Source organism: Mustela nivalis (assembly GCF_964662115.1).
Source record: "Mustela nivalis genome assembly, chromosome: 2".
NCBI lineage: Eukaryota > Metazoa > Chordata > Mammalia > Carnivora > Mustelidae > Mustela > Mustela nivalis.
In genome coordinates, this window is record NC_139021.1 from 146,008,134 (window position 1) to 146,022,973 (window position 14,840).

Here is a 14,840-nt window from a genome sequence, read left to right on the forward strand (position 1 = left end):
CCAAGTGCAAATTCCCAGCATGGCCCGCTGCACAGGGAACCCCCCAGGCCTCATCCCCGGCTCTTCTCATGATCTATCCACACCACTGCTCAATTCACTGTGTCTGCCTGTGGCTTTCTGTTCGGCAGAACAGGGGACAGCCCGTCAGCCCTACCAAATGGTCACTTTGTTGGGCTTCAGCTTCTTCATGGTAGTGATAATATCACACCCCTCCCCCCACGATATGACAAAAATGAACAGACTTTAGGAAATGTTACGCATGCAGCAATAAAAGCAGACATTAGGCAGAGGGTTAAATAGCCATGTAACAGAGTGTCCAGAGGATGGCGCTGTTGCATTTCATTCTCTGGCTGGGGGTGAAAACCCTTTGGGGAATCCAGTGGGAAGAATAACCCGTGAAAAGGAAACCAGAAAGCATTTCTTGGGGGCGCTCCTTGGAAGTTCTCTTCCCAGCACATCCGTCCAAGTCAGTCTGCCTTGAGGCACAGCCCATGACAGCCTTCTGAGAGTGACCCAGGCCAGAGGCTCTCAGGCCTTGTCCCCAGCAGATGTTGTGCCATAGACAGCTTAGGACAAGAGGTGAGCAGGTCCCTATGCCCAGCCCATAACAGCCACAAGACAGAAGCATTGTAGTGCTCCTCAGAGTAGGAATATCAGAGCCGAGGCATCGGGAGAGGGGCCAGAGGGGGTGCCACTAGAGTTGGGTCTTCACAGACGGTGACTTGGGCTGTGCCGCTGGGAGTGGGATGGCCAGGGCAGTTGCCCCCGAGACTGAGGGTGTGGCCCTGAGGAAGTGTGGCTGGAGCTGGGGGTTGAGCAGGGACATAGTAGGAGCTGGTGCTAGAATAGTGGGGCAGGTCGCAGGCCACAGGGCAGGGGAAGACTCATGGCCCAGACCTCTCTCCCCTGGCATGGGGGAGATCAGGGAAAACATGGGGCTAACTGTTGCCCACTTGCAAATGTCTACTCTCTCACAGAACCACATACATGCCCTTATATGGACATTTCCACCCTCCCAGCCTACAGAGACACTGTCCCCATGAGTCCGCCCACTGCTATGGCAACACTTTCTCCCTGCCCCCCAGAGAAAGAAGGGCCTATGGGGAGGGGTGGGCAGGGGACAGCATGGAGGGACCATCCTGCCCAGGTCTCACATTCAGGAAAGTCCACAGTTTAGACGTTTGATTTTATTTCAAAGTGAAACTTTGATGCAGGCACAGAAGTACACCACCAGGACTAAAAGACATTCCTCGTCTGTCTTTATGATTCAGCAACATTGTCGTACCAGGAATTAGTATTTTCTACAATTCCAGTAATTAATTGTATTTAAATTAATTAATTTGTATGAACTGTGTTAAAGCTCTTCATTGGTTCCACGTAAACATTTAACACAAACTTTTTTTTTTAAATACACTGGGAGCTTCAACCAGGCCTTTTATAGGCTTTGCCCTGGCCAGTGACCAGAAAGGCCACGGACTGGAATCTTCACCACTTCTAGACTCTTCCTCACTCCACCCCATTCCATGCGTGACCTCTAGAGTCAGAGAAGAGAATGGAACTCAGAAGAAACGGAAACTCTGTCTTTTTTCGGGATCAGTGGGTGCTGAGTCCAGTCCTGGGGTCCAAGGTCAGGACACACAGCTCAAGAAAGCCAGCAGGTGCAGGCAGAGCTGGCCATGGCTAATAAGGACCTGAGTTCCCCCGTGGCTGGGAGCCCTCACCTAGGAAGGCTGGATGTCATTACTTGAGCACCTGTCACCAAGAAGTAAAAATAGGGACATCGCAAATACCAAAGCAAGGACACATTTATTCCAGCAAATTCAAATCCAGGTTCGGTCTCCCACAAAGTCCTGGTGGGAGGGAAGCCCACAGTTGTGTTATGCTGGTGAGCCAGTTATGCTGAGTAAATTAACAGCAGCCATGTGAGCTGTAGGCTGCCCTGTCCCTCACGGTAGATCATACCTGCTCCTTCCAAACCATCTCAAAGTTCGAAGCCACAGGCAGCTGGTGGTCACATGTGAGATGCTGGTGGGAAAGGGCCCATGTCCCTCCAACCCCAGTGCATACTGCAACCCAAGGGCTCTGGCACGCACTCTCTTCATCCTGCAGTTGGTTTGGGGAGTGTTCCTCAGTGGTTTGAGGGTCATCTTAAAAATCATTGCGCCATTGAAACAGCATAGGCACTGAGCAGTTGGAATGGGCCCTGGGACCTCCAAACAGCCCAGTCATACTGGTGGTACTGGCCAGGGCTGAATCCAGCTTGCCCCATGCTCCCTGCCTTCCAGAATCTAATTATTCTTTCGCTGCAAGGTGACCCGATAAACTTGGATGGGATATTTGAGAAGCCCCAGGGCTTTGGTGGTGGACAGACCTATGCAGGCCTACGGGTTGAAATCACGGCGTTGACTGGTGTTACTTCAACTGCCTGCATTTTGGTTCCTGCATGTGTAAATTGGGACTCATAACACCCATCTCACTGAGTTCTGGGAATCTGTAAAATGCTGTCGAGCACATGCTGTCCCTGTCCCCTTCATCCCACTGGGGTTATTGGAATGTGTCCCACCCTTCTCGCCTCCTTTAATCCCTGTACATCTCTGCACCTCAACTTGTCTATACTCCCCTGCCTCATTTGTGCTATTTTCTGCTGACTCCGGGTTATTTTTCTCTTGTCCTCTTTCCATTGTCACCTCTTGCCCCCCAACAATCCTTCTAGGCTTTCCTCTTCTCCCCAATCCCCACCCTTCATCCCTGGCCATTGCCTACCCCTGCGGTTAGACCCAGTGGTGTATGCTTGGTGTGGGTCGGCATTTACCTTCAGGACATGGCAGCTCCCTTTCCTCCCTCAGGCTGCCATGCAGGCAGACTTAGTCCCCATGATGCCCAGAGGGACACAGGAGCCCTCCACCCTGCTTCACCCTGTCCCTCAGGCCAGCACTACCTGCACCCACACTCTGCCACGCTCATTCCTTCATAATGGTATTTGAGGGTGGGGACTCCCATGTCATCCTTGTAGAGGATGGAGATGGGGCTCAGTTTGGTGGGCACGCAGCAGGCCTTGCCCACCTTCATGGGGAACTTGAGATGCACCAGGGTCTGCACAATAGCATGCTTTGTCGGCGTGACGTCATCGGCTAGGGGGAAGAAGCAGCCACCTTTACATTCGTAAGCATCATACTCCTTGGGTGCAATGATCCAGCTGTCCCAGCCAATGTCCTCGAAGTTCACCCGTAGGGACGTCTTCTGACAGTGGTTGTTGGCACCGGCACTCCTCTTCCGTCTGGCTAAAGAGGACGCTGCGGCTGTGTGAGCTTCCCCGTCCTCCTCATCCCTGTGGTCACCTGCCTCTGGCAGACCATTCTTGGACACCTTCTTGAACATACTGTCCTGTTCATGGCCAATCATCTCCCTGAGCTCCAGCCTGGTCTCCTTGGTCCCATTGCTGCGGTCATTGGAGAAGACAACAAAGAAGGGCAGGTTTTTGGAGCCTGGGGGGACACTGATATCCAGCTTGTCACAGCCCTTCCTGTGACTCTCCACAGTCACTTCCAGTTTATTTTTGCTCTTGGTAGAGTCTGCTCTGACCCACCGCTTCACAGCACTGGAGACCTCAAAGGTCTCCCAACCCTCATCCGAAATGTCCTGGGACACAAGGAATGTCTTGGTGTCTGCAGAAGCTTCCCAAGCATCTGCTCCATCCAGAACATCATAAATAGCCATGTTGCCTCTCAGCTCATGAGAAGTGTCTGCATGACTTTGACAGGAGACATAGAGTCGGAGCTCGGCCCTGGTGATCTGCTCATGCCTAGGAATGGAGATATTGAAGAGCAAGATATGCTTCTGGAAGGGGAAGTCTTCTGTGGCTGTGATAGATACAGCATCTGAAAGGCAAGTACACAGGGATGGTCATCTTCCATGACATCAAAACTGAGACTCATGACTTGGGTCAGAGGGCATCCAGGACGACTCTGACTGACTCTGTCAAGTCTTCATTTGGTTTCACTCAAGCCCTTAATGTAGAAGAGAATTTCAAAAGGTACATGTGGGACCCTCCAAAGCAAAACAGACAAGAGAAGCCTTGCATGGGAGTGGTCAGATCCAACTTTTTAGTAAGCATCTACTCTGCCCAGCATTTCCCTGGGCACTTTGCATTCTATACTGCCCTATACTTTGCATTCTATACTCTTCACAGTGAGCCTGGGAGGATCTAATTAGTATTCCACTTTCACAGATGTGGAAACTGGATTTAGGCTGTTTAACTGCCAACTGCACACATCCTGTAAAGCTCTTCACATAAAAAAAAAAAAAGTCAAATAAACGACATAGCAAAGCATATTGTCAACCTCAGAGTGCAAATCCCGAGTGTGCGATATTCAAGCAGATACCCTGGGAGGGGATGGTGAATTTCCAACATTAAGACAATGTGAAAAATCTCAGCAACTTAATGGCATAGAAACAGAATTGTTATTCTGAGCAAAGCAAAAGTGGATTTTTTTTTTTTAACGTTTGACGAGAATAAAGAAAGAAAACAGATCAGTCTCGATTGCTTTGTCATGTTAGGTAAAAATGAGGTTTAGCTTTGAGCTATACAATTGTCTCAGTTTCCAACTTCTCCTGGCTGGCACATAGTCGTCAGGACATCTCTATTGTGCCATGGCTCGGTCACCAATATGAAGTCATGACACGAGGGGAGTCTGTGTGGTGCTATGAAATCCAGCAGTGTCTGACAGACTGCCTTGCTAATCTGGACTCAACCCCTTCCTAGGCTTATGACCTTGGAGAAGTCCTGGGTCTCTCTGTGCCTCAGTCTCCTCATCTGTAGAATGGGGTTCATCCTAATGGTCTTTCAGGGTTGGTGTGAGGCTTCCACAAGATGGCACACAGAACTTACTGTCACTTTCCCTGGCCCATAGCAGATGCTCAGTCAATATTTCTGTGACTTCCCAGGCCCTCCTCCCCAACATGCATGTCCCCCTCAAAGCACATGGCCCCTCACCCAGTCTTGATGTGCCTGACATTCTGGCCCCTGCAGAACATTTGTGAAGAGTGAATGGTGTGTATGAGCGTTAATGGCCTACTGTGCTCTTACTGTGCCATGCTTTGAAATCACTATGGGACTGTATCACACATCTAGAAAACAAACAGCCTCTCTACCTGAGCTTCCCTTGGGCCGTCCATGGAGGGAAGCCTAATTGGCCTTCACAGGAGTGCTGGCCATAAGCACAGCTGGGACTGAGTCAGAAAACTTGTTTAGGGTACATGGAAAATGCTGGACAGGGGAGGGGCTGATCATCGAGATGGTGCCAAACGCTGGACTCCGAGACTATGGGATTTGGTGATTAGGTCCAGCCAATGAAACTCAGCCTTTTCCTAAAGCACAGGCAACAGACATGCCCCAGGGGCATGGTGAGATACTGGCAGCCACTTGGTGATCTGCGGGTTGTAGCATCCTTCAGACAGGACGTGTGCTCTGCAGGCTGGGCAGGGGTGACCTGCCGTGGCACTGAGCCAGGCCTTTTAGGGGTTTGCAGGTGTCAAACCTGGGAGGAGAGAGGCCCCATGTGCATGGGTGTTCAGAGACAGCGGCAGCAGGAAAAGCCCAAGATTTGTAGGCACATGGGATCTGTGTCAGAATCCAGCTGCCGGACCACTACGTGACTTGGGCAAGTTCCCCCAGCATCTGCAAGCCTTGGCTTCCATGCTCACAAAATCATTTCACTTACGTTGGGTGTATTAGTGGGGGGGCAGGGTGAAACAAGGGTTTGTTACCTTCCAGCCCTTTCAAATCAGCTAAATCATTTTCTATTTAGAAAATAAGTTGTCCTCTCAAAAAAATTTATTGGACTTGTAAATACCTTTTGGTGGGAGAGAAGCAGACATCCTTTCAAAGTTAAAAAATACACCCATCGGTTGAAGGCTAAATAGGCTGTCTGTTTCAAAGCAGGGAAGGGGAAGAAGAGAAGGAAGGGATGGAAGAAAGGGAGCTGGCATTCCCGTAGGCACCGGATGTGTAAAATTGGCCCTGGGCCCAGAGAAGGAGAACCTTCTACAGCAGAGCTGTCCAGTAGAACTTGGTGCCAGGATGGGAATGTGCTATATACTCTGCCCTGCTATAAGGTATCCATTAACCACACATGACCATGGAGCGATAGATCCCAAACCAGTGAACTCAGTTATTAATTCTATCTCATTTAATTCATTTAAATTTAAAACTTAAAGAGCCTCCTATGTCCAGTGGCTACAGGACCGGGCAGTGCAGCCCTCATCCCTGCGTCCCCCCCAACCAGGGGGAGGGCCCCGGAGGAGCCGACTCTACCTTCCACACTGAAGCTGCGCACGATGTTGGACGCGGGGGTGGTGGACTTGTCGGTGGTGTATCTGTTGTACAGGTCGATCATGTACTGGGGTGGTTCCGCTCGGGTTCTGTCCTGGGAAGGGATGCCGCTGAGGTTGAGGCTGCGCAGGAAGTCCACCTTCATGTTCTCCAGAAACATCCTCAGGTCGAAGGCGCCCCCCTCCTGCTCCCCTCCAGGCCCTGGGAGCAAGCGGTGGGCATCTCCCCCGGCTGACGCCCTTCCCCGGCTCTCCAGGGGCTTCCCCGGCGCGCAGCCCGCCAGCAGGGAGAGCACAGGCAGGGCCACCCAGAGCGCCCCGCAGCACATTTTGGGACGGCGCTGTCGCCCTGAACGGGAGACTGCGGACGGTGGCCGCGGGTGTGTTAGCGGGAGCAGGGAGAGGCCCGGAAGGAGCGGGCCGGCATTTTCCTGCCCACGGCTCAGCACCGAGCCCCAGGGCCAATTCACAGGCTCTCACCCGCAGTTCCCCAGAGTGGCCTCCGCTTGCTCTTATCTGGCCCTCGATGCCGTGCTCCCACCTCTTATCTAAGGGAGCTCTCTGTTAATGAAGGCTCTATAAACATCTGACAAACACGCAGGGCTTGTGGGAAGGACACGGCCTGCTGCAGAGAGCCCAAATTTCTCCGTGGGGTTATCACCCCCTAATTAGGATCCTTTCTCATTTCCTTGCCAGCTCTGGTCCGAAGAATCTTGAGACAGGGTGACACATGCTCCATCCCCTGGGCCACACAGAGAATCCAGGAAACAGACAGGACCAGAAAGTCCTCCAAATATAGAACAGACCCAAAACTCTCAGAAGACCTTGGTAGGGTCGATGTCGGGCAGGGTGTCCCTGGGTGAACAGGAGGCCTGCTCCCTGGGGAGCACACTGGTTTGCCTGAGTGTGTGGTTGGAGAGCAACCTGCATGCTTTCTCATCTGTCGAGGGAGTCCTGAACCTAGGGATCATGGAGGAATGCAGCACCAGGTGAGGGAGGCTTTGGAGTCCCCGAGAGGAGGACTCAAATCCTGGCTCCCTTACTGACTGCCCACAAGTGTCACTTGACCTCCCCGAACCTCAGGTTTAGAAAAGACATGTGAGAGATCAAAGATGATCGCATACAAAACTTCACAGCAGTGTCTGCAAGCTCAGATCAGCCGAGTGGGCACATTCTGGCTGCCACTTCCCTGCACCTCCCCAACCTGCTCTCCAGAGGACACCATACCCATCTGGACACTGGCTGCCCAGCCCTTAGAAGAGCTCTGTCCCTGGCTTGGGGCTGGGGACGGTCCTTGCTTGTGTCAGCTGGGTGATTGCTTGGGCCACACTTGTCAGCCAGGAGAAGCAAGCAGTCTGGGGAAAGGAAGGAAAGAGAACAGGGAAATCCTGAGGACAGCACGTGCCCAGGAACTGTCCCGCTGGCCCCAGGAGGCCAACAAGCTGCAGCCCAGTAGGGGTCTGTGAGGTCCTGGGGTCTGTGTTATGGTGAAACCATCATGCCCATTAGTAGACCGTCCATTCCCATTATGTGTGGGTTTGACTGAGCTAAGAAAAAAAAAAAAAAAGGAGTAGTTGCACATCTCAGGGGTCTGCTCAGAGGGGGATTTGAACATGAAGTCTTTCTGTGCTGGCAGGCCTCCCAGGGAGAGGGAGCACTGAGCTGAGCAGCTTCAGGAAGATGGAGGAGGGGCAACGCTGGCCAGAAGGCGGAGGTCAAGGATCCCAGTGTGTGCCCAGCATTCTTTCCACCCTTAGTGGGGGCAGGGTGAAACCAGGGTCCTCAGACTTGCCGGGCTTGGACAGAACTTGCTGTCCCCATCCTTTGGGGACACTGTCAAGGGAGGGTAGACGGGAAAGGGTGCAGCTTCAGAAGTGCTGCTTGGAGAGGAGGCAGGAAGCACACTGGGCCTTGAGCCAGCTCAGTGCAAGAATTCGCTAGGGCAGGGAAAGGAGGAAGGGGTGCAGAGCCTGGAAATGGAGCTGCAGTGTGCAGCAAGGAGGGTCTGGGAGGAGCTGGAGGGCCAGGCAGGCATACCCTATGGTGCTCCAGTTCCTGGGGGGCAGCCCAGAAAAAGGCCACATTCAAGAGGCAGAGCCAAGGGACACATGGGAGTGGCCTGAATGTGGTCAGGGGAGCATAAGGGGCTGCTACCTGATGTTTTCTTAAAAGCATGGTAGATCTTATTTTCTGGTTGTAACAGTAGTATATAGTGCAGATGATTTGGGAAATGCAAAACATTGTGAAGAAGGAAATAAAAATAACCTACAGTCTCACTCACCAGTGATGCCCACAGTTAATATTTTGAAATCCAGTATATGAGCTCCACAATCCCCAATTTACCACCCTTTGGGCCAGGAGTGTTTTGAGATTCAGAAACGTGCAGATCTTGGAAATTTGGTATGGCATAAAAACTGTAATATTCCCAATGGGGGTGGGGTCAGTACCTTATAATCAAGTACATTAGTGTTTCTGCAGTGAAACAAAAACACACATACCCATTCAGATCAGGTTTTGCCACCAAAGGAGTCAAAGGAACTTCAGGTTTTCTGATAGTTTTGGGTTTGGGATCTCAAATAAAGGACTGTGGACCTGTTTACATGTGGGGTCACCACATCTGGCCATGGAGGCTGCTCAGGAGCCCTGCCTGTAATGTGGGTGATGCTCCCAGAGCTGTGTACTTCTGGAATTATCTGCCCAGTGAGCTCAGGGTATCACTACGTCCATGGGTCCTTCCTTTACTGTTTTCAACTAATGGCATCAGGCCTCTTGATCCATATCACCAGGAAGTCTGATCCATTTCTTAAACTGTCCGAGTGCCCTACAGGTTTGTTTAGTCCAAAGAGGTAGAGGTGGGATGATATCAGTCCAGCCTCCTGGTGCTAGAAGTGGCGAGGGAGAAAGGGGTTCCAGCAGGTCCCACCTGCTGTCATTTTCAATGACACCTAGTTTTGCTGCTGGAGATGGGTCCCACATACCTAACAGCAGCTTGAGCACAGGTGCTGGGATGCCCTGACTGGTTCAGGTTTCTTCCCAGGTCTCCAGAAAGTCCCCCCTTTGGGCACTGAGATAACTGATTTCTTACGCACACTCCCAGGCTTACCCTTTTTCAAAGGCAGGTATCTGGACCAAGAGAAGAAGCCATCTATGGCCATATTGTGACCCCATTCTGCCCTCTTTCATAAACCTCTAGGTTCTTTTGGGGAGCCTGCGCTGCTAGCTCAGACTCCCAGTCTCCTCAAGGTGGTATGATTTCAGAGACCCTATTAGGAGGGGGAGTGGGAACAGAGTTCTAGGTTCGCAGGATGAAAGGATTCTGCAGAGGGACGGCAGTGGTGGTTACAGAACAATGTCAGTGTACCCAATGCCACTGAGCTGCCGATGGTAAATTTTATGATATGTATATTTTACCACAATTAAAAAAAGAATTTTTAAAAAATATATCATTTAGAGTTCTTTTTGTGGTAGACTGCAGAAAAGCAGAATCCAAACAGTTGTAAGCAAAGTGGATTACGGCTAACTAATGAAAGTTGCGAAGTCCAGGGAAAGTTTGGCTGTAGCCCAGCCTTGTCCAGAGTACAGGCCAAGTTGTAGTGGTGTTTTTTTCACGCCCAGAGTGGCCTTCCACTGTGTGGTCTTCACCCTCTGCCTCCCTGTTTAGAGAGATGGCTGCAGCAGGTCCACACTGCATCCTGGGTTGGGGGTGGACTGAGGGCAAAAGTTTCTTGTCTAGGAATTCCCCGTTAGTCTCAGTGTGGCTTCTCAGTCCTGTTTGGGTCATCTGTCCATGCCCTAGCCAATCACAGTGAATGAGGGGAATGCAATGTGCTCATTGGCTTAGATGGGGGTGATGCTACTGAGGTCGAGGAATGAGAATCAGATTGGGATAATCCCTAAGAGACTTCTAGATCTGGTCCCCGGAGGAAGCCACTACTAAAAGATGGTAAGATGGTGTCAGTGTCTTCGCATGCCATGAAAAATTTCCATATACTTCACTTTTAGTGACTGAATAATATCCAACAGTGTGGACCTATCCTAATGTATCCAACATTCTCCAGCCATAGGACAATTGGGGTATTTATTAAAGATAATGTTGCAAGGCACAATGTTATAGGCTAAATTTTATATTACTTTCTGGAGACAGTTCATCATAAGAGGGGTGTCCAAGTCAAAGTGTATGCAAACAACTTCAAAGCTCTTGGTAAACATCGCAAGTTGCTTTCCAGAAATGTTCCTTTACTATTCACTTCCATTAGCAGAGCCTAAGGACCCTTCTTACCACCCCTCAGAGGTAGCTTTTTCTAGTCTTTAGTAATTTGATGAAAAAATGTGTTAACTTGCCTTGCTAGCTAACAGGACCCTATTTTCTCTATGTTTTGATAAGCCACTCCACAGGGTCTGGACTTAACTTTCTAGAAGGTACAGCGGTAGCTGCCCCGTACCCTCACTGGTCCAGGGCTGTGCTCAGGAATCTTGTTTGGTTCCATGTTGTGTGTCCAGGAAGAGGACCAGAGTGATCCACAGAGGCCTGCATGCTCCTAAGGAACACTGAGTGTCATCAGTACAGAGCCTGGCACACGGTAAACATTCATCAAGTACTTGTTCTTGCTCTTGTCTGTACAATGTCCAATCTTTCTGTCCCTGTTTTGGTTACCCCTGGAGTGGCTCTGCCCTTCCCTTCCTCAAAGCCCCTGCCTTAGCTGTGCTTTCAGTTTAGAATGCCTCATACTCTTCCTCACTGCCCTCCACCTGGGCCAGTACGCCCTGCCTTTTAGTGCTTGCTTAGGACTGCCTTCCACTGCTTAGCCTCTGTGTTCTGAGTGACAGCACTCAGACATCTGGATTCATCTGACAACCACTGTGACGGACCCTAGGACCACTTTCTGCTGTTGGCTTGAAGTGGCACATCCTTTCGGCAATTTGACATGGCCAGAGTGTGGGCCCTGTGTTCATGGTGGATCGGACACCTCCTCCGGGCAGGCCTCCATGCTTGTCTCTGCACATGTCCTTGAATACTTCTGGGTACTCCTGGCCCTGTGTAGGTCAGTCTGGCTCTGCCCTGGTGGGTGCTGACACAGCCTTGTCCCCCTGTCTGTACTTGATGCCCAGACAGTTTGGCATTACTATGTTATGGTGGTATTTAACCAAAGCCCGTGTAATATCATCCCTCCCAGGAATTGTGAATTACAGAAATAGAGTCGGCACATGCAATTCTATGGGAGAAGTACAGTTTAATGAATAAGAGAGGCATATGTGACTCAGCTATTTATTTCAAGGACTGTTGAAGTTCATCTCTCTAACAAACAGACTTCAGCCTTCATTTATGGAGGTGGGACAAGATCTGCCTGTATTTCTGTGACACAGCTGCCTCCAAGGGGTCAGGAACCCCTCTGTCCCAGGAAGTATGCCATGAAGGCACCTCTCTCTGTGAGCTTCTCAAACTCTACACTTACCCACACACTATCCAGAAAATGAAAACTGGACCCACTCTGAGGCTATGAGGAGAGAGAATGAGTCGGGTTGAGCAGAGCCTATGCCTCTTCCCAGCTCTGGGCCTAGTCTCTGGGAGACCCTGCTGGCATCTGACACATGGTATGTACTCAACCAATGTGAACAGCCTATCTCAGGACCGTGCTCAGCTGGTCATTGCATTTTTTTGGAAGAGTGGTTCTTGAAGTGTGGTTCCTGGACCTCCAACAGCAGCACCTGAAAACTGGTTAGAAATGCAAAATCTTGCCTTGGGTTGGCAACTCTAGAGGTAGGGCCCAGCAACCTAGTCAAGCCTCCATCTGATTTTGATGCACATTCAAATCTACACATTGGGTTTGATAAAAGAGGAAATTGGCCATAGTGCTGGTTTGGATGAACTTTTTATTAAAACAATTCCTTTACTGTGACAACCATTACAGATCTACAAGATGAAATATTTTGAAATTGTCCTCTTGTAGTGGGACTCAATATACTTCCCAAAGATGTCACGAAAATCATAGTGTTGTAAAAATACTAAGCTCTAGATTTAAAAAAAAAATCATAAAAGTGTTCTTTTCAAACTGAAGAGCAAGATATCATTAAATAAAATATGACCTAAGTGGGAAAAAAAAAAAAAAGAGGAAATTGGTACGAGCCTTCCAAGAGATAAAGCATGTCAATATTGCCTACTATGGGATTGGGCACACAGTAGCAGCTAAATAATGGGACAAACAGGTGCATTCCTCTGCTCATCCCTACTCATACAGACAGGATTGCTGGCACAGACTGAGGGATTTAGGGTGGGATTAGAATGGAGAGGGAAGAAAAATATTGCAAAGCTGGAATGAGCATCATTCTCTCCGAGAGTAGAAAAGAGGACAGAATAAAAATCTCAGGGACATCAGTTTATCAGTGAAGGATTTTATGTTTCCAGCTTTTGGTAGAAGGAAGTAACCTTGAAGAGACAGGGCTGGCAAGCTGGTCCTGCCCTGCTGGTCTTTGTCCCAGAGTCCTGTCCCGCCGCTAAATGCACTTGGCACAATACACTATGCCCCAGCCAACCCAGCTCTTCCATCCGGTGGAATCAACTCCATTCCTCTCCCTTGGGATTCCCCTCCTCAGACCTTCCCACCTTTACCCTAGACTTCTGCAGACTCTTCCAGTCTGGCCCTGCATGTGTCCTGGCCACAGAAGCATTAGTGGTAGGCCACAGCACATGTGGCATTTTATAAGTGACTGAGACATACAGAGGCACCTGCTGGTGCTAAACCAAGGCTAAACACTCGGTGACACCTAGACTCAGTTTCTCCATTTGTTACGAAAAAAGGTTACATCAGAAGTTTTCCAAAGTCTCCCCACCCAACCCTGGCTGCCTTAAAGTTTCTACCTTTCAGTTGTACGGTCTCTACCTGTCACATGAATTAATCTATGAGGCCCCACCCTTTCAGAGGATATAAACCTTCAGGAACAGGGCTCAGTGGCAGGCCACCACACTGCTCCCTCCAAGCTGACACCGATGAAGATGCATGACCTCAGGGATCCATGCACATCTAGGTTGAGTGCTGGAGCCTTTTACTTTTGTGACAATGTGATGCTGATATTTGGCTTTTAAGAGGAAGAAAAAATTGTTTCATACAAACATTTCTTTCTAAACTTTGCTTTACTGTAAAGTCACTCAGTGCCATTGGGAAAACCCTAATCAGCTTGGGGTGGAGGGGCGGATCACTCTCTGGGAAGCTGGGAAGCAGCACCAGCCACAGAGGCCTTAAATCAGGCAACCTTGGGTGTGAAAGCCTACATTGTCCATGGTCTAGTTAAGATGGAGTTGGTGGCCATATTATTTATCTGTCCTGAGCCTGTTTTTCTGTTCCACCAATTAGGAAGTTAAGTTGCTGTGAACCTACAACTTGCTTTATCTGAACCGTGTAGTCTTTATAAAGGTTAGCAGCTACCGAAGACACCAGTTCCTTCCAGCACACTCCAAAGTCATCACCGCTGGGGAACATCCATCCTGACACAAACGTAGAGCCCCTGCATGGCTGGACACAGGAGTGATCCTCCCAGCCTGCCCCCCAGCCTTGCAAACTGGACATGAAGGCTTGTAGAAGCTGTAGGGCTTTGGAGTGACCCAGATCTCCCAGGAACTGTGAAGGCCAGAAAGCACAAGACAGAACTCTTACAGGACACCGCAGCTTCATCATGAAATAGAAGGGGAGCAGTGTATGAGAAGGAATAAGCAAGAATCTATATTGAGAAGAAGAGCCTTGGGAGCCTTATTAAGTTGCAATATTTTTACTCATTTTGCTATTAATGTATATCCTGTTCTGTTCCAAAAAGGATTAGATGTGGCGAGCCAGACGCTCCGTGTGCAGATCAGCTTGAGACAGCCCAGCACCCAGGGCACGGGTCCTGTAGGCCCAGCGCAGTCTCTGCAGGAATCAGGCAGCGTGTGTGCTAAGGACCACCTGATCTCTGCCTGTGGGGCGGGGAGCGGGGGCTTGCTGCGTGTCCAGGGCTGCTGTCCCCACACGACCAGTTGGAGTGCTTCAGAGGAGACCCTAGGCAGACTCTGCTGGGCTCTGCTGGGGGCCCCGCAACCCCTCCCTCCCCCACCTACCTGTTCTGGGCGCTCCTTCCAGGGTCTGTTGCTCTGCCCTCAGCTGCAGCCACCACAGCCTTCTTCAGAGGCCACATGGGCTTCTAGAGCTACCACGAAGAGGGCCAGAGAACTGGAAGCTTCCGTCTCCCCACTGGGTGCCACCCGGAGAAGAGGTCTGAATGTCCAGCTCCCTTGCTTCAAGGCTGGGTGAACCCTAAGTTATAATTAAGCTCCAGAGCTTCCCACAAGAGCCAAGATCTGGGATGCTTGGCTTCTTGACCAGCTTCCCCCCGTCCTTGCCTATTTCTCTTGGGAGCATTTCCTCATCTATCCCTTGCCCAGACACGCTCAGCTCAGGAGCCTGACCTAAGATAGATGCCATGGGATTCTTTTCTGCTCCTAAGTGTCCCCTCAGGGCACTGCTTATGGCTTCTCAGATTCC

The 14,840-nt window shown here is 50.3% G+C and overlaps 1 protein-coding gene across 1 annotated transcript; it reads right to left on the reverse strand.

Annotated features, from left to right (window-relative positions):
- On the reverse strand, positions 1–6,877 carry GDF2 (growth differentiation factor 2). Its single transcript, XM_082720158.1, has 2 exons — positions 6,314–6,877; positions 1–3,878 (listed from the first exon to the last, which is right to left on the reverse strand). The coding sequence occupies exons 1-2, from the start codon at positions 6,657–6,659 to the stop codon at positions 2,935–2,937; spliced, it is 1,290 nt and encodes a 429-aa protein (XP_082576284.1). The 5' UTR covers positions 6,660–6,877; the 3' UTR covers positions 1–2,934.
- Positions 6,878–14,840: the final 7,963 nt, after the last annotated feature.